This window comes from Pseudorasbora parva, chromosome 17 (genome assembly GCF_024679245.1).
Source record: "Pseudorasbora parva isolate DD20220531a chromosome 17, ASM2467924v1, whole genome shotgun sequence".
NCBI classification, from domain to species: Eukaryota; Metazoa; Chordata; class Actinopteri; order Cypriniformes; family Gobionidae; genus Pseudorasbora; species Pseudorasbora parva.
Window position 1 is genome coordinate 39,184,353 of NC_090188.1, and position 19,641 is coordinate 39,203,993.

Below are 19,641 nucleotides of genomic sequence, written 5' to 3' on the forward strand. Positions count from 1 at the left end.
TGTGTTGGTAACAATAGGGGAAGACAAAGCAGAGTTTACCCTAACACACTGCAATCTATCAGTCAGAAAAGACTCGACCCATCTAATGAGATTACTTTTCAGACCCAGCTTAAACAATCCTTTCATCAGAATGTGTTAAATGCAGATGAGAAATCCATAAACATAAGACGAGCATATTGCTTTGGCTGATCAAGATGACAGTATAGTGTAGGCAGTATATACAATAGTGCATCATCATTCGGCAGGCAGAATGGGGTCGTAAACGGTAATCCAAAGCAGAATCAAACGCAGGCAGGAATAAACAGGGAATACCGCTCAGAAATGTAGCCAGAGCAAACAAGACTTCACAATGAATGTGTGTGATAGCTGAGTTTATGTAGGCATGATGATGAGGAACAGGTGTGCAGTAATCAGTCCAAGAGGGAGAGTGTATTGGAAATGAAGTGCGATATTGAGTTTAACCTCTGGTGGCCGACGGTGGAATCTTCACTGGCGTTTGTGACACTACACTCCTTCATGAGCCTATCTTTTATTTTATTAGGGCCCATTGCCTTTCTTGTATTAACCATTTTAAAGGTCCTAAAAACTTCCTCAGATGTTATAACTTCCTCCTGCTCTCCATTCAATTGTCTAATCAAACTCTGCTTAGTTTTAAAATCTGATATTTCAAATCTCCCAAATTCACCCAAGGCCAAATCATTGTCCCCATGATTACTCAATGTTTTCTTTTTCTCCTGTCCTATCATTGTATATACTCCCTCCCATGCCTGCCATACATTATTATCCCTCATCTGTCTCTCAATCTTTTGCTTTTTATTATGTTTACACCTAATAATATTTTCACGTATTTATCCTTGCATTACTTTAACCTGTGCCCTATCACCTAACTGAAAGGCTTGTTTTTCTTCTTTAATGCTGCTTTTAATTCCCTTTAATACATTTGTAATACTTGTATTTGGTATGGCATTATCCCCACAAAAATGTATATAGTCAGTCACTTGATTTAGTAAATCTAGATATAATATATCTATACATACTATTATTAGTGGTAAATTTAATATTAGTGAAGATTACATATTTTAACTTTTACTTGCATATAATGCAACCACTAACTTATATCAGACTACTGTGAATATGCAAATGTGATTACATAAAATGATTAAAATATTAACTTAAATTCTCTAAATCAACAAATTATTTCACGGCAAAATTTCCTTTTTTTTAATGGATCCCCAGATAGTGTGGCCACAATTTAAGAAATTGTTTATTTAATAATTTTTGTTCAGCCATTTTAGTTCAATCGTGGCCACATTATGTTAAGTTGTTCCCTTGTTTTAGGTAAACCAGATCCATGATACCTTGTAAAAATACTAGGTTTTGTTTACTTCCCATGAATGTATAATTGTGTAGCTGTTCTTTTTCTGCTCCTAATTCTTCTTTCACACTGTGGTTTGTGGGTCTCCATCTCCTGTCTATTGCCTTCTAGACAATCTCTGTGTCGGTGTCGGTTCTGACTCTGAGCTGCATTGCCCAGGATCGCTGGTATGCTATCTGCCACCCACTGAAGTTCAAGAGTACTGCCAAAAGAGCCCGCAAGAGTATTGTCCTGATCTGGCTGGTTTCCTGCGTGATCATGATTCCACAAGCCATAGTCATGGAATGCAGCAGTCTCCTACCAGAGCTCACCAACAAAACCAGCCTGTTCACTGTATGTGATGAACAGTGGGCAGGTAAGAGAACGTTTGATACTTCACCATCTCCTATCACACACTGGTGCTACTGTAAATACTATTTTAGACAAGCTGTTTATTTTTCGGAGTGTTTATTCATACCAAGTGCAAATAGCGTGCCTTGTGCCCTTATTGAAATAATCAGTTTTCCCCGTTTACATGCAAACCAGTAAACGGGCAACACAAGTAAACCGCGTTTACATGACTTTATTAATAAACTGGGTTATTCCTTGTAGTGACGTCAAAAATAATAACATCCGTATATCTGACTGAGTTTTTCAAATGTTACGTCAGTTGTGATGTTAAATAAAGCGTGGCCGTGTCAGCGGGAGATTTACGGCTCATATCATCCCTTATGCAGTTATGCAGTGTTTTGACTGATCCTCTTCTAGGCTACTTCTGCTGCATGAGAAAAGAGAACACCTCTTTACAATGTTCTGGGTCTTAAACGAGTCTGCGTTTGTGATATATGTCCTTATTTCATGCAAAATGTTAGCTCGCTCTGTCTGGATGGGTTTAAATCTGCTCTAAGTTTGCGTTTTTGTCACCTATCACACATGCGCACTTTAATAAGCTGACAGAAAGCAGGTTAATGCGTTTACATGCAGCGCGAAATCGAGGTAAGAGGAAGAAAACGTCCCTGGTTACGACTGTAACCTTAGTTCCCTGAGAACAGGGAACGAGACGCTGCGTCAGCTGACGCTATGGGGAACGCCTCCAGCGTGACCGGTGTCTGAGCTACTATCAAACCACAGCAATCCTATTGACCGGCGACAGCCTATGATGTCATCAAGGTGCGACCAGGAAGTATATAAGGGCGCCTTGCAAACATGACACCAGCTTCTTCGTCTGAAGGGACTGTTCGCAGGCAGGCCCCGAGGCATGGCAAAAGTGACGCAGCGTCTCGTTCCCTGTTCTCAGGGAACTAAGGTTACAGTCGTAACCAGGGACGTTCCCTTTCGAAAGGGAACTCGAGCTGCGTCAGCTGACGCTATGGGGAACGATATACCCACGCCGCCATGCCGAGGGGAGTGCATGCCTACTGGCAGTGACAACTGTCAGGACAAGCAAATTCAACTGAAATGCCTGAACCACTCCCCCTCTGGTCACATTAGGCTGTCAGTGACAGCATTCCCTACGGTCATAGCCCGAGCTGTGGCCTTGGGGCACCTTCATGTACCCTACCCCGGCCGCTCAAAGGCCTGGAACCAACCTGTTCGACAGAAGGGGTTCCTTTAAGGGAATGTGGCTAGGGGACCCGAGGGCGCCCCAGCCAGTCACTATTCGGGAAGAACTTCACCGAATGCCACCAGGGAGGCTTGACCTGGCGTCACTATGCGGGACGCTTCCGTCTGCCAGCCCAGTCTGTTAACAACAGAGCCTCTGGAAACTCGCCTCTGGAGAGGCATCAAGCTGAGGGACTGCGAACTGGCAGTGTCCGCCTCAGGCCGGAACTCAGAGACGGGCTATCCTGGAGAACAGCGCTCAGCGTAGTGCTTTCCCACCCTTGCTAGCGAGGGGAGTCAGCTGCTCGATCCTAGGATCTACCGAGCACATACATTACAGGGGTGCTCAGGAGGCCTGAGAAGGCCTACAGGCTGATCTCACAGGGAGGCCCCGAGGGGCCTACGACCAACTGACCAGGCCCAGGCGGCCGTAAGCTCACAGACAACCCTCCTAAGAGGGGAGCTCTTAAGCCTGCCTGGTAGGTACCATGCTGTAGGCAACCTATGCAAGTCCCTGTCCTGTAAGGACCGCATAGCAGCAGTGTAAACTCGTCGTGCTAGAGTATGCGCCCGCCATCAGGTGCTGCCGGCTAGGACCGAAGCCTGATGGCAGGAACCACTAGCTGTCAGCTTGAGCCAGTTATGTGTCTCCGTCCAAGGAACTCATTCCCCCTGGGAGGCCCCGCAGGGCCTACTACTTGCCAGGCTACTCGTAGCCGGCACTGAGACCAGGGAACGACCTCAGGGAGGCCTGGTGAGACCTGCTACCTGATAGCAGATCATGCTAGCCGCCCTGGCTAGCAACCATGCTCACTGTCATAGGAACCGGGAACCGGGGCTCACCCTCCGGGAGGCCTAGCGAGGCCTAATCCCTGTCACCCAGTGGCCGAGGCCCTGGACCACCCCCTCAGGGGAAGCCAGATGAGGCCTGCTGCAACCCAGCAGGCCCTCCGGGAGGCCTGGTGAGGCCTGCTACCTGCCATCTGGTGACTGGAGCCCAGGAACTGTTATCCAGCGCTAGTTCCCTGGAGTACCCCCTCAGGGGAAGCCAGATGAGGCCTGCTGCATCCCAGCAGGCCCTCAGGGAGGCCCCGCGAGGCCTACTACCTATCATCCAGTGACTGAAGCCCAGGAACGACCCCTTGGGGGAAGCCAGACGAGGCTTACTGCTACCACAGCAGGCCCTCAGGGAGGCCTGGTGAGGCCTACTACCTGCCGTCTAACACCTGAAGCACGGGAATACCCCCTCAAGGGAAGCCCGGCAAGGCCTGCTGCACCCCAGCAGGCCCTCAGGGAGGCCTAGGGAGGCCTACTAACTGGGCTTGTAGCCATGCCAGCGACGAATGCTCGCTGGCAGGTCGGATGAATGCTGGCCGCTCCAAGTCGGGCTGACAGTGGCTGTCTGCTTGGCTGACGAAGACCTAGACATCCAGTTACCACCTGGGGAATCACCCCAGGGAGGCCATGATGGTCCTGCTTGTCGACGAGGTACTGCTGAAGCCGACATCGTCGGGGATATTCCTCCCAGGCGCACATTGGCCCGATGTCGCGACTCACCCGCAAGGAGGCCTGCTGAGGCCTCCTGCTCAGAGTCCACTGCCAGGACTGCCCAAGCTGGCTGCTCACAGCCAGCTGGTAGCCCATGCCCCTCCCGGGGCTGGCTTCATCCCGGAGGCTCACGGGGTCCTCCATGCGATGACGCAGTCCCATCCGGCAGTGCCTACAGACATAGCCTAAACACATTGCCAAAAGCAGTGTACTCAGCAGAAAGTACCTAGACCCTCAAAGCGAGGGGAGTACAACTTACGTCACCTGCGTCAGGGCGGCCGCTCTTCCTTCATGCAGCGGCCTACCGTTCACGCTAGGGCGTCAGCCATGGCAATGCTTCGGCTTCCAGGGGAGCATCCGACCGAACCATTACGAAGCACGCAGGTTGCGAGTGCAGCTCAACCCGAGCCCTAAAAGGTGGAGCAGAAGACACAGAGCAGAGGGCAAAAAATATTCACAAATATGCTACCCACCGGCCCAACATCCTCCAGGATGGGGCCAGGGGCCGCCAGAAGGTGGCAGCCACAACAAGCTCTGGAAAGCGGGGTTTTCGCAAAACTAGCCCACCTGCGTACAAGCGTGGGACACCAAACCCCGCCCCACGACCACTGGCTAAGTCGCTGTTCATTCTGCTTCACACCAACCTGCATTACTAAAAACCCCAAAACGCAGAGAAGGGGGCGGGCCTTGGCCGGACGACTCTAATGTAAGAGGAGGCTGACTAGGGATGCGAAAGAAAATGCCCTGCAATATTCAAACCGAGGGCCTCGGGCGATAATTACTTTCCTTCTTTGGAAAGAAATGCCCCCCATCCCGCAAAAGCCTAGGCCAACCGATGCAGTGGCCCGGAGAGGGCCAGCCTACATAAGAGTATTATACGCGGCTCGGGGGAGCGAAACAACCTCAATAATACTCCGTCCAAGCCCTGCGAGGCTAGACATAAATCTGTAGTTCGTGCGTAAGCCTAAACTCACCCTCCCGTCTATGAAATTCCACGAGGGGCAACGTTGACCGCTTTACCCTGGGGTGGCTAAGAGCTTCCTGTTTGACTAGGAGAGCACACTCGCCTAAAACAACAGCCCATTCCTACAAGAATGAGCGGTTGCCTCAATACTGCTTCATCACACAGAGAGAAGGCAAAAAAACTGTTCGCACAGCTGTACATACAATGGCGGCTATTCTCTCCTAGCAAAGCTAGCTCTAGACATACCACATAACGGCATCTAAAAAATCGTTCTAGCCACCGGACAGGGGAACTACAGGGCCCTATGGTGTCCTCCATCGATACCGTGATCCCCAAACCCTTGGCGGGGAGCATGAAGTCTCACACAACATAAATAATAAATGTTTCCCTCGCAAGGGGGACTTACCAGCTCGCCTCCTGCGCGACGATATCCACACATAAGTTTTACTCACAGTATGCATGTTTAGGAGCGCAACCGCCTGAGGGTGCACTTCTCACAGCCCAGCCAGGCGGGGTCTAGAGTATCATCGTCATGGCCCCCCTCAGGGCCGGATGTAAGAAGCGCCTGGGGAGAAAATGAAGAAGAGCAGTAAATGAGATGTAATTCTTAACTCACCCACCTAAGGGAGAGATATTTCATTCACGCCAACAGCGTTGTGATACTATTCCTCTTATGTGGGAGTCCGCCTCTTTGCGCCCCGCCCTTAACCGCGGGGAGCATGAGAGGCGATGTTGGCACTCAGGCCCCGTCACTGGTCCGTATACCGTGACGCCTCCCGCCTGCCTGGGACCCGGATCTCAGCGGTGTGCGGGTCCTCGGACACCACCACCCGCGCTTCTGTGACACTGGCCCTCAGGCCCTGCTATCGCTGATATGGCGCCCAGCTGCGCCGCGGGTCAGGGTATTTTCCCTGATTGAGATCCCTCAGCAGGTCTTCCCAGTATACTTGCAACACCGACATGGCGTAAAAGTAGCACCAGGCTGACCCGCTGCCGTGTATGCCCCGCCATCTAAACCTCTTGAAACATAGTTGAAAGAAGCTCAGATGGCAGGGTTGGAGCTAGAACACATACCCATATCCACCCATCCTCCAAACATCAGCATTTAACACCCGCTGATGTCCGTGAATACACTGAATATGGGTTCTTCCATACCCTCACGATCTCAGTCAGGAGATCAGGAAGTAATGGAAAAGCTCAACTGAGCCGACGGTTTTCTGGCCGGGGAGAAATCGATCGTTCCATTTAAACGAGCGATCTCTCCTTTAATGCGCCCACATGACGGCCGCAGCCTGCATGCAGCGAGCTCATAACAGCCATCGGCTCAGCATACACAGTCAGGATGGCTGAGAAATTAATTTCCCTTCTCACCAGCCATCCCTACGAGCATTCGTGATTAGTCTCGTCAGTCGCTAGATCGCCGGAGGGAAACATCCCCTCGCGGCGATCGGCGACCCCATCCGAGGGAATGTGACGCGCATCCGCGCTCAGCCTCAGCGTGAGCGGGGATCACATCACTAATCTCAGATGCAAAAACGCTCTTCCCTCAGGAAGAGCGCTAGACGAGAACGGAGCGATCTCGGATTGAAAACTTCGCTCACATTACACACAATCGAACAAATGACTCCACAAGAGCTTGACTGTGCATGCTCTTAATCCCAGGCAGAAAATAAATGAATCTGGGTTACCTTTGATTTGAAGCATTCAGACAAAAAACAGTCCCTGAAGACGAAGATGCTGGTGTCATGTTTGCAAGGCGCCCTTATATACTTCCTGGTCGCACCTTGATGACATCATAGGCTGTCGCCGGTCAATAGGATTGCTGTGGTTTGATAGTAGCTCAGACACCGGTCACGCTGGAGGCGTTCCCCATAGCGTCAGCTGACGCAGCTCGAGTTCCCTTTCGAAAGGGAACTACCTGTTCCGACCGGTTTATGCTTACGCCGTTTATGACATTACTCTGATAAAAGAAAACGGGTTACCACGTTTATATGACCATGTTCATTGTCGGCTTATTGGGCATAATCGGCTTAAGAACGTGCATGTAAACGCACCCATTGTCAGTGTAATAAGTAAAGCATAAAATTTAAGAGCCTTGGTTTCCACCCGATCTACGCTGATTCGAATCCGCCTTTTGCAGAGCTCGCTCTTCTCTGTTCATCACAAATCACATCAGAAAGGCATTTACTTTCAATATTAATTAAGAAATTGTTCGAAATGTGGAAATAAAGTGCCTAACGAATAAAAGCATGTATTGGGTAGGGTTAGGTATAGGCTTTTATTTTCCCATTAAAGCAGCATCCATTTAATAATTATAATATATATAATCATTTAACATCTTTGTTATTATTGCATCCAGTCAATGCACAGCAATACTGAGGCACAAATAGCATGTATCTGTCAAAATAAAGTATAAATTGCATGTAATTACGGTTTATACATATTGCAAATAACTGCTGCTTTTACATAGTGTAAATAGAATATACTGTATTCCTATTTCCACGTAATATGCTATTTGCACTTAGTTTAAATATCCTCTATAGCTAAGAAAATAAGTTATTTTCACTTAGTGCAAATAGAATCTAGTTGCTATTAACACTTGGTGTGAACAGCATATATTATTTGCACTTGTAAATATCATCTATCACTAGGAAAATATGTTATTTTCATAATATATGTAATTTTGTAAATAGCATCTATTTATCCGTAATCTGAAGCCTTTTTTAGTTGTTTATACTTAACATTTGAATGGCTCAGTCGGAGCTTCAAAAAGAAAGTCTCTCTCTAATGTCTGACATGCTGCACCACAGATGTCTCTTCAGGACAACCATGGCAGCCCGTCGAGAGCTGACTGTGCACTTCTATTTCTATTTCTTATTCTGATAAACAACAATAAATAAGAAATTATTTCACATATAGCACTTCCTAAAGACAAAGAAGAGGATGTCGTCTACCTCTAATGCAGACAGTATTTTATAGTCATAATTGTGCACCATTTGACTATTTTAATATAATTGCCATGATTTTACACATGCTTCAGAGACTAGTCATGCAGAAGTGTTCCCATCGATATACAGCTCTGGAAAAATTAAGAGACCACTTAACATTGAGAAATCCATGTTAAGTGGTCTCTTATTTTTTTCCAGAGCTGTATAACTAAAGGGGTCATGAACTTAATTATGCTATTGTTTTATAATGTTTCCGGGGGTGCACTAGTATGATTTTTACATTAAAAAATTGCTCTATTTGCTGTGATTAGCTGCTGTGAGACTTCAGTGTAAACTCAAGCTGCTGTGATTGGCTGCTGTGAGACTTTAGTGTTAAAACCCAAAAAGCTCAAGAAAAATGTGGTTTCCCAATTCAGTACCCCTTTAAGAGACTAAATTAATAATATTATCAGTCTTGAATATAAAAAAAAAAATATGCAGTGTGCAATACAGTATTATTTTTAACAGTTCAGTCTGATGAGTTTTGAGCATGCAGCAAAATCAAATCACGTTTATCTATACAATATAGTGCGATTTAAAAGTCCAATTGTTTCAAAGGAGTTTCACAGTGTAAACAGGAAGATAATGCAACAGAATTTGATTCAGTTGTACAGCCGCTCTGGTGAAAACGGTGATGTTATTCAGCTAATTTAAATTATCATATATTGTCAATGCGGGCAGATTGGTAATATAGTTGTAATTTAGGCGTCCCAAACTGAGCAATCCAAAAGCCAAAGGCAACGATGGCAAGGAACCAAAAGTCCTTCAGGGCCAGAATTAAGAAAAAAACCTTGGGAGAAACCAGGCTCAGTCTGGGTGCCAGTTCTTCTCTGGTCAATGAACAAAGACTGTATGATACTGATTCTGGCAGCATTACAGGTCTTAAGTCATATTAGGGCATATAGATATTCGTAAGATTATTCGAAAGATTGGAGTCGTCATGCCGGAGACAGTTTTATTGAGGATGTCGTGTCAATGCGACATTTACGGGGAAGTTTAATTGACACGTCTCTGCAGAGACTTCAGGGATGGATTGGTCATATCCAGGTACATGTCCACCATCTGATCTGGATACGGCCCGGATCCAGCCGAATGCAGTAATCCTTGAGATAAACAGGGTGACTAGCATTAGCATAGATGCCATTCTTCTTATGATGTAACGAGTACCTTAGGTGTAATGGGAAGTGTTCCCGGTTCGGTTCCAGCTGACCTAGTTAATGCAGCCTAGGCATGTGCCGTTTTTCCGTAATGCGATATATCATGATAATGAATATGCACAATATTGTTATCGTGGACACTTCAAAATATCGTAAATAATCATTTATTAAAAATTATTATTATTTTTTATAATGCACTCAAGAATACTTTGCCCATCAGCCATATAAATGCTCAACACCGCTGTATTCTGCATCAAATGGACACGCGCTCTGACGAGAAGCACATGAACGAGTGAAGGAGACACGCTGCTAAAGTGCCGCTCAGTAGGCGTTTCTCAATGTCAAGGAAGGATCCTCGGAAGCAAGAATTCCTTCGAAGAAGTCCTTCGTTCAAAAAATATGTCATATACAGGAAAGGATGCATATGAGCAGCCTTCGCGCGCTTCGTGTTATCAAATCACCCACAATCCTATGCGCGCAGCTTTGCTATCTTCAGATGTTTTCAGAGTCGGAGCATGAACGGGGCAAATATGCTTGTATCGGGGTTTGTAGATGATAAGGAAGGAGGCGGGAACCGGCGAACGTTCAACAACTTTATAATAAATAATAAACAAAATGAAAGTAACGCAGGAAGCCCCTCACGGGCGACTGCCCGCACACACATAATAAAACATAAACAAACCATAACATAAAGTCCCGGCCAAGTCCTCTCTTGTCTTCCACGCTCCTCCATTTATACTCCCGTAATTCTGCTGTGAGCCGAGACCGGTGTGGCGATCAGCTGCCGCTCATTATCACTCCACCGGCCCGCTTTCACGGTCCCTCACCTCGCTGCTTGCCACAATGCTTTTATTTACGTTACCAAACATTTGTTATAACCGTAGTAAATATAAGTAAAGTTTAACGTTTAAATGCAGGTACAAATTACTACTGTATTGATATATATATAAAAAAAATACTAATAACGTTACACATATTGTTATTGATGGCCAACGCACCTTTTCACTGACGTAATGACGCAATGACGTGCACTTCCTAGCCTGTTCCATTTACATGTTCTCCAAATGCTAAAGAGGAGCCTCGCCTAGCCTCTGAAGGAAGTGACTTGGAAGGATCAGTCCTTCTAAGGAAGTATCCTTGACATTGAGAAACACCTAGTGACAGCAGAGGGCGCTGATGAACTGCAGAATGCTCAGTTACCCCGGAAACCCCGCAAACAAAAGCAACCGCGCTAGTGACGTTTTTAAAACAGCCATTCGTTTGTGTAATCCCAATGTTGTTCATCACAGAACCAAATACTTAATACTTAAAGACTTAATAGGCTATTTATTTTCAAACTTAAACATTATGTTTTAATCTGGACTACAACATGCCATAATGATTAGAATGTTTTGGATTATTTGTCCAAAAGACATACGACTTCATTAGTTAACATGTTAATTCATTATTACCAAACTGACAATGAAAAATGCTTATAAAGAATGAATTATTCTAAGTAATGTTAATTTCTTAGTTACTGTTTAATAACAAAATTACTTTTTTAATGGACCATTAGATAAAACTAACAATAATCAGTATTTCTGAACTAACATTACCAAAAACATTATACTTTCTGTAACAAATGTAGCTATTGCTCAATCTTAGTTAATGCATTAAATAATGAGACCTTATATTGATTTGTTACCTGTTGTTCTTTATAGCCTAATTCTTTTGCACTTTAATCTGTTTGAAAATTGTACGTTTACAGCTCTGAAAAAAATTAAGAGACCACTTAACATTGATTTCACTTAATTTTTTCCAGAGCCGTATATATTTCTGGCGCATTGTATTATTGTATTTAAACATTCAGTTATTTATGTTATTACAAAAATAGTTCTTAATAAAAGCTGTTATGCTATGACAACACTTTTTTTGCAACTTATTTCAATATCGTGATAATATCGTATACCGTGATAAAAGCCTCGCAATTAATCGCAACATGAAAAATTGATATCGGCACATGCCTAATGCAGCCTAACAATCAGTTAACTGACTTGAATAATAGAAATTGATCATATTCTATGTGTATGCCATAGTAAAGAGATGCGTTTTTAGTCTAGATTTAAACTGACAGAGTAAACAATGCTAGGAAGACTGTTCCAGAGTTTAGGTGCTAAATAAGAAAAGAAGTTGATTTAGATATTCTAGGTATTATCAGCTGGCTAGAATTTTGAGACCGCAATAGAGGTGATGGAGTATAATGTGTTAAGATTTTGCTTAAGTACTGGGGAGCTAAACCATTTAGTGCTTTGTAAGTAAGTAATAAGCAAGATTTTAAAATATATGCAATGTTTAATAGGGAGCCAGTGCAGTGTTGACAGAACTGAGCTAATATAATGATACTTCCTGGTTCTAGTAAGAACTCGAGCTGGTGCGTTTTTGACCAGTTGGAGTTTATTTATTAAGCGAGCAGGGCAACTACCCATTACAATAATCTAGCCTTGAGCTGATGAACGCATGAACTTACAGTTCAGCAATTTGCATTGAAAGCATATGCTGTAATTTAAATATATTTTTAAAATGGTAGAACACAGTTTTACAGATTCTAGAAATGTGGCTTTTAAATGAAAGATTGGTATCAAAGAGCACACCCAGGCTCCTCACTGACGACAAGGACTTGATTGAATTTGAGCAGCCAAATTCATCAAAACCATCACATCCTCATTTATGTGTTAGATTTAGTCACTTCAGCTCAACAAATTGTTATGAATAATGAAGTCCTCATACTGCCAGTTGTTTGTGCATTTTTCAGTAATTTTTCAGTAACTTCTCATTTCAGTTTTATAAACAAAAACTTGTCAAAAGCAGAAGCCTAAAGCCACATTTTCCCCACTTTTTCCTCTCAGTTTCCGTACCATCTTGAACTGCGTATTCCTATAGAGTCAAAATGAATCAGACACTGTGGATTCGAACATTTATAGTGCTGTGCTGCATATTCCCTTACAAAGATTAAATCTGTCTGCATTGATCGTTGCCTTGCTGAGCAAAAAGACACCATGACAGATGAAAAGGCATCAAAGGCAGAGTGCGGCCCCCTGATGAGAGACGTGGGCCGGCCCCCCTGATGAGCTCTCACAATGGCCCCCAATGAGGCAGTTATCCAGCAATGACAGCGGCCTGAATGAGAAGGTGCGGGCCCGTGAGATCCGTATTGGGTCAAACTGTAATTTCTTTTTTGGCAGACATTTTTTTTGGATGAGAAAAAAACATTAAATCGCCCTTCTCCAGTATCAGACAAATAGAATTACACATGACCATGTCAGGATTTCATTGCGAGGGTTGTTGTTACACAACAAAAACAAACAAGGTATAAATGTAGGTTACTAAATAGATCTGTTTTTAAATTGGGGGAAAGAATAAATGTGTTAAAGGAATAATTCCCTCCAAAATTTAAATTGTGTCATCCTGTACTCACCCTTGTGTTGTTCTAAACCCATAAGACTTTGTTTAATCTTCAAAAGACAAAGATATTTCTAAGGAATGCAAAAAAATGGAGAAGAATGAGTTCAGTAAAAAGGTGGATCTGAATACATCCATTTAGCATCTATTCGAATGTACAAAGAGTATGTTTTGTGTCTTTGAAAGTTACGTATTAACACCTACATAGTACCAATGAGAGCAGGCTGTACTCTCCACACCGCTGCATCTCCACACGGCTTTTCACAGTGATGGGCGAGTTAGTGGAAATACCCTGAATAGTCAGTATCTGACTAATACTGACTAATAATACTGACTAATTTCCCTGGGTGTAAATAGACACTGAGTTTTTTTTTATTTTTTTAGTATAGTTTCTGTTTCTCTACTGAGTGGATTAAACCAAGTCTTGTGAAGAGATGATTTCTTTAAAAATAACTATCTGTAACAAAATTGACTATGAGTTTAATGTCTCGGGGAATAATTAACTCAAAAGGGATTCAATATTCAATATTCATGAATTTATGAATATAATTTGCTAGTCGTTCATTACGTATTAAAATTTTCCGATAAGGAAAAATGTTTAATTAAATACAAGTAACCCTTTATGGAATTGCTTGAAATGATCTTACTAAGTTTGTCCTGCAAATTAGTTATAGACTTTCAAATCAATTCTCAATAAGGGATTACTGCTTTACGAGCGCATAAGAAACATTAACTTTACTGATCAGGACAAATCATGTTTCATATGTTCGTACAGTTTACTTTACTAGAATAGTAGCATAAGCAGTTAGGTAACGTTAGGATCGTAAGTTTCATTGATTTAATTCATTAAATGTCTTTTGGAAGTTTAATACACACAGACTAAAAATAACACTACAATTCACACAGAAAGTACATACTAAATATGCATAAAGAGAGTAGAAATATAGATAGTAAACGAAAAGAATATGGTACATAAACGAAAAGAATGAATAGACCAAAAATAGAGAGAGAGAGAGAGAGAGAGAGAGAGAGAGAGAGAGAGAGAGAGAGAGAGAGAGAGAGAGAGAGAGAGAGACAGCGTCCACTTCAGTTCGTTACACAGAGCCCTCATGGAGTTAACTTGTCCCAACGGGAAATAACACGACCCTTTTAACAGCAGTTTGAATTTTAGAAATAAGAATACTTGCTTTAGTTTTGGCTTCTTGCGTGTGTGCGTGTGTTCTGAGTTCAAATGTCCTGTGTGTCCGGCGGTTCTTTCCGAGGTCGGTGTGGAGTGGAGGGTCTCTGGAAATGTGCTGAGTCTCTCTCTCTGAAGAATCCCCTCGGGGGCTGGAAAGTTGGTAGATAGCTCTGAGGCGTTTTAAGCGATGCAAAACAGGGTTACTAGTCTTAAACGCATCTAAATTTCGATGGAATTTATACTTGCATGGGTTGCTTTGTGTTGAGTATAAAAGAATGCGTAAGGGTCCTTCTCAAGGTGTGTTGTGAGCTGGAGTGCTCTCTCTCAGTTCTTCCAAGTGATCTCCGATCAGCGGGAAGTTTGAAGGTAGTTTGAAAGTGAATGTTGCCAAAGAAGAGGAAGGTTTCCTTCGAAGTTATGGAAGTTCCTTGATGGTGTTCAGTGCCTTTGTCCAAGGACTGAGTAGCGGAGCGCGCTGACTTTAAAGGAAACAACCACTCTGACTTCACCTCTTAGCCAGGGCCGAAGCCTCATGGCAAGAGGTGAGCCGGCTTCAGAGGACGGGAGGAAAGGTCCGAGGATGAGTAGAGAAGAGCCCAAAGAAATGTTTCCACTTGTCTTTTAAGACAATTAATCCACACCCCTTCTGGGTTAGTTTACCCAATCCAGAGGGTGAATTCTGAGCGGGAAAAAATCTCTTTGTCTCGGTTTACGACCTGCTTTGCATGTTTTATCAGGTGTCGTAAAGGGTGTCGATTTTATACAGTTTTACTCCCAAGTTTGCTAAACGTATTAATGATACATTTCATAATCCTATTCTGTGCATCGTTGATTAAGACAAAGAGAGAGGAGTATTTAGATATCAAACACGTTATTGCTGGGAGATATTAAAGCAGAGATACATTCTTACACAGGAATACAAGCATTTAAAATTAACTTACATTGTTTATACATCATGATTAGGTTGGTATGACCTAAGGAGCATGCATACACACAAAGATACATCATATACAGTCTAGAATAGTCTTAATTAAAGCTTCATAAGGAAAGTGTGTGTGTGTTTGTGGGTCTGTGTGTATTGGGAGAATCATCGGTGTCTCTCTGTCTGAGAGAATGTGAGGGGGGAACAGGGTTCAAGTCATGTGACCAGATAAGGCAGAACAATCTGATTGAAGTTGTCACAGTTTTCCAAAGATGCTGCCTGTCTCATTTCAATTCGGCCACAAAACTGTCTAAGATGTCACTTGCCCAGACTCGTTGGCACCGGGCCCCTAATTTATATGTGACTAAAAGCTATCCACCCTAAACATCAGAATTGACTCATCTTTGATCCTGATGTGAGAGAGACCACAGACGCTACATATTGTTCTAAAATGTTTAATAACTTTTAAACCGCTAATCCAATCTATATGCTGTAAACTCCACCGTAAAGAGGAGAATCTTCGCTTTTCAGATGTATTACATGTCTCGCGAACCACCAATCACGTTTCTCTGAAATATGAACGTGAAAGTGGGTGTGAATTTGCGTTCATGAAAACAAACAGCAATAAATGCGTGCAGAGCACTCTCTCACATAGCAGAGTCCACAAAAGTCAGTATATTTCTCTATTTGTATGTAGTTTGTGTTTTACACCGCTTTTACCCAGTATATTTTTCCTCAATTTGTGTTTGAGAAGATTATTTGCACCGTTTGTTAATTTATTTTTTATTGCACGGTTTGGTCACAACGTTTCATTGTTTGCATTTGTTTTTCGTGTTCAAATTATAATATATTTCAGTGTTGTTATTATATAACAATTTTTCTATTTATTTTACTCTTTGAACTTTTTTATGACACATTTACATTGTCAACAAATAAAATACACCTGTTCTCTAGAATCGTCTAGAATAATATTATAATAAATGGCTATAACTTGCCAAGGGATTGTTACATGTAGACAAAAATTGCATATGGAAGTCTAAAATAAACAAGTCTAACTTTATAAAGGAAAAAATCCAAACTTCATGAATTTCTGTTTAAGTTCACACAGTAAAAAAGTACTTTTTTTGCTGTAGTTTTTCTTGAAATTATGTTAATTTAATCAATTCTCAGACTAAATAAATGTAGGGAAATTTAATGAGCTAGATGAAAACCTCAGGTTCTCCTGCTTTAAAATTATACGCATAATGGCACTTGATGCTATCTGCTAGAATGGGTGAGAAAAACAATGAAAAGTAGAGGCATGTCAGATGCCCCAAAAAAATTTGAGGTCTTTAAGGGGTAAATTATATATATTTTTGACTTTAATCATATCTAAACAATATTTTTTTTTAAACATATGGTAATGAAAAAAGAAAAAAAAAGTAGCCTGTGCATCACATTCTTGAAATGTTATCAAAACATTGTTTCACTTTTTACTAGCATACTCATGTGGGGTTTAACTTTTAAGTTAAGTTTTATTAAAGTTAAATTATTATTAAATAATGTGTGTCGTGGGCACTGATGCATCTTGCTGTGCTCAATATAACTCATAACAATATATATTTTCATATGAATTAAATCACATTGCATAAATATGTTTTTCCAGATCAACGATGCCAAATTTGATTCCAGCTCATAGTATATTCCTTAGCACTATAAATATGAGATTAAAGTGAAATCAGAAGTGGATCTCAAGCACAAATCTTTGCTCCTCTGGGAACTGCCATCATTAAAAGTCTCTTAAAAGAGTCTTCTCAATAATTCTCAGACTCCCCAAAGAATTCGATGCTCTGTCACTTTTTTGGAACCGCTCTCCGTAGGCTGCATTGAATCAAATTTGTCATGACGCTGACAGTATGACAGTCGAAGCAATTTTTGGCCCTTTGTGAAGTCATGCTGCCACTGCAGGTCACGGGGCTTGGATTAGCCACAGGTGTTTGAACAAATCTCTGTGCTCGGAGAAGATGTCAATCATAATAAATTCAATCAGATTTTTTCAAAAGGGTCTTGTTGTCATTTCCTTTTAGAATACCACCTTATAACATTCTCCCTATGGGTTGGCAAACATTGCAGTGATAAAACGCAGCTCTACTAAATATTATAAACCTGGGCTGTCAATCTAAACAGCATGAGATGCTTTTGAAGAGATTTGTAACTCGCCATAGGATGTTTGATGAAGAGGGAATGATAATTCGGTGATAAGACTTCCAAGTGCTCTTAACTGTTCCTGCTTTCACAGCATAGACAGGAAATGATTTCCTATTTTAAAATTCAGCGAGCCCATTCACAGAGATAATCACAGCGTCTCAAGTGTCTAACAGGCTGCTCTGTGACAATGGAGAGACCATTTCAAAACACATGCACTTACTGTTGGTACTCATATGTTCTCATTTGCAGCTTTTACAGCTTTTTAAAGAAAAAATGTGTAAACATATTTTATTTTTCAGTCAGTTTCAAATCATTCAGGTTTTCAGCGCCATAAAAGTGTTGCCATAACTAAAATTTGAAATGCCCCTATTAAATAACTTATTTAATAGGAAATATTAATAATTAATCATAACTTGTTATAATTCATTCTGAATATTTGGATCAGTTAATCAGATTAATTTTATGTAGTTTAATATATCAATCAATTAATCAGTGTGCAGCGAACACTCAGTATTGATTATTTATTAATTCTAAGAAATGTAAATTTCTTGATATGCAGATATTCATGTTCATTTATAGACCAGTTTTTCCACAAATGAATACATACATTTCTTTGGGCTTAATGCGTCTTTCCTATGGCCTTTGCTTTTTCATCTGTACAGCCTAACTTTAAAAAGCTGCTGTTTTTCTTTACCTGATCATCTGCTCCTCCTCTCCCTCTGCTGACTTTTCTACCCTGCTGGTATATTAATCTCAAATCTGTTATAAAAACATGTTAAGATATTATACATCTCAGTTTTTTTATTCGCTTTGGTACAATTTTCACAAGTAAGGTGTACAGTTTCAAAACTCTTAGTACAAAAACCCAAACTGATCACACTTGTAACGCAGCTAGTCATTCTTTCCAAACCTGATGTAATGTTTTCAGTCCACATAATCATTGTTTCAAACACAAGATTATTGGAATATGTAATGAGAACATTTGGTTTAATCACTGAAACCCAACAGTATGATCTTGTTTCAGTTTAGTACTTTTAACCGTTAGTTCATCCAACAGCAAACAATGCAAGGTACATGTTTCAAATCAGCCTTAGAAGTGCTGAAATTAATATGCTATAGTACTATAAAATACATATTACCCAGTTTCACATTAGGCAATATGCTTACATTACTTACATTTACATAATCTATAATTTCCAAAATATCCATCCTATGTGTAATCAAGTGAAGGATCAATGAAGACATCCTCTACAATCATTTGGGCAAATTAGTTTTTATTTTTTCAGATATAATTGTAACATAGGTATATTTTCTATAATGTAACTAAATGAGAACAAAACATAACAATTAGTGCACAAATTAATTTGGATCAAGCCTGTCTTGAGCATTTGGCCATAGATTCTCGTCCACATCACAATGAATGTTCTCATTGTTCAAGCACCTTGGAAAAAACCTTGGTAACACTTTATTTTGATAGTCCATTCGTTGAGACTCTACTAATTATTAGGAGCCATTCAGTATCTTGTCAACAGTGCATCAGTTGACATTCAACAAAACTGTTTCAACAGACAAGTAACATACATTCAACTAACTGCCTATAGACTATAAGGTAAATTTCAAGTGTTAATCTACAGATTTTACAAAAAGTGCCTGTTGACTGTCAGTGTTATTTTGCAAAAGGTTATTTACCAATTGTCAACTAACTTTCTGTAGATTGAGTCACCATCTTCTAAGCTGTCCACCAACAACTTGTCTACCAACAACTCAACATCAATCTATCAGTTGAAAGTCAACAGTCATGTCAGCATATGATCCGTTTATGATAATGTATATCTTACTCAAGGGGTCTCAAATGCATCAAATTAATGATTATTAAAACTGATTAAAAACTTAATTCTTAGAAAAAATCTTTAGTTTAGCATTTGTTGATAATCTGTTGATAGTCAACTAAAGATTACTTGCTTATCTGTTGCCTGTCAACAAATATATTGTTTACGATCAGTAGACTGTTAATAGACATTCTCCACTAAGGGTTAGTAGACATCTTTTAGGACTATCTAATTAAAGTGAAAAACAGTTGATATCAGTAGAAAGTCTATAACCTATCAACAGATTGCATACAGGTTTCCATTAATTATATGCAACATATTTACCATTTAAAATGAGTTTTGCAAATCTGACTGAAGTAGAACAAACACTATAGGCAGCATATCAGAGGGAGAGAAAAAAATCACTTTTATTAAGTAGATACAAAAAAAAAAAAAAAAAACACATTATTTACTATGGTATCAGGTTCACATCG

At 41.3% G+C, this 19,641-nt stretch overlaps 1 protein-coding gene across 1 annotated transcript in view; it reads left to right on the forward strand.

Annotated features, from left to right (window-relative positions):
* The window catches only part of hcrtr2 (hypocretin (orexin) receptor 2), a 125,490-nt gene that overhangs the window by 70,333 nt on the left and 35,516 nt on the right, over nt 1–19,641 (forward strand). The window contains exon 3 of the mRNA XM_067421915.1: nt 1,487–1,730. Within this exon, the coding sequence (XP_067278016.1) occupies nt 1,487–1,730 (244 nt within the window). The remainder of the gene's footprint in view (nt 1–1,486; nt 1,731–19,641) is intronic.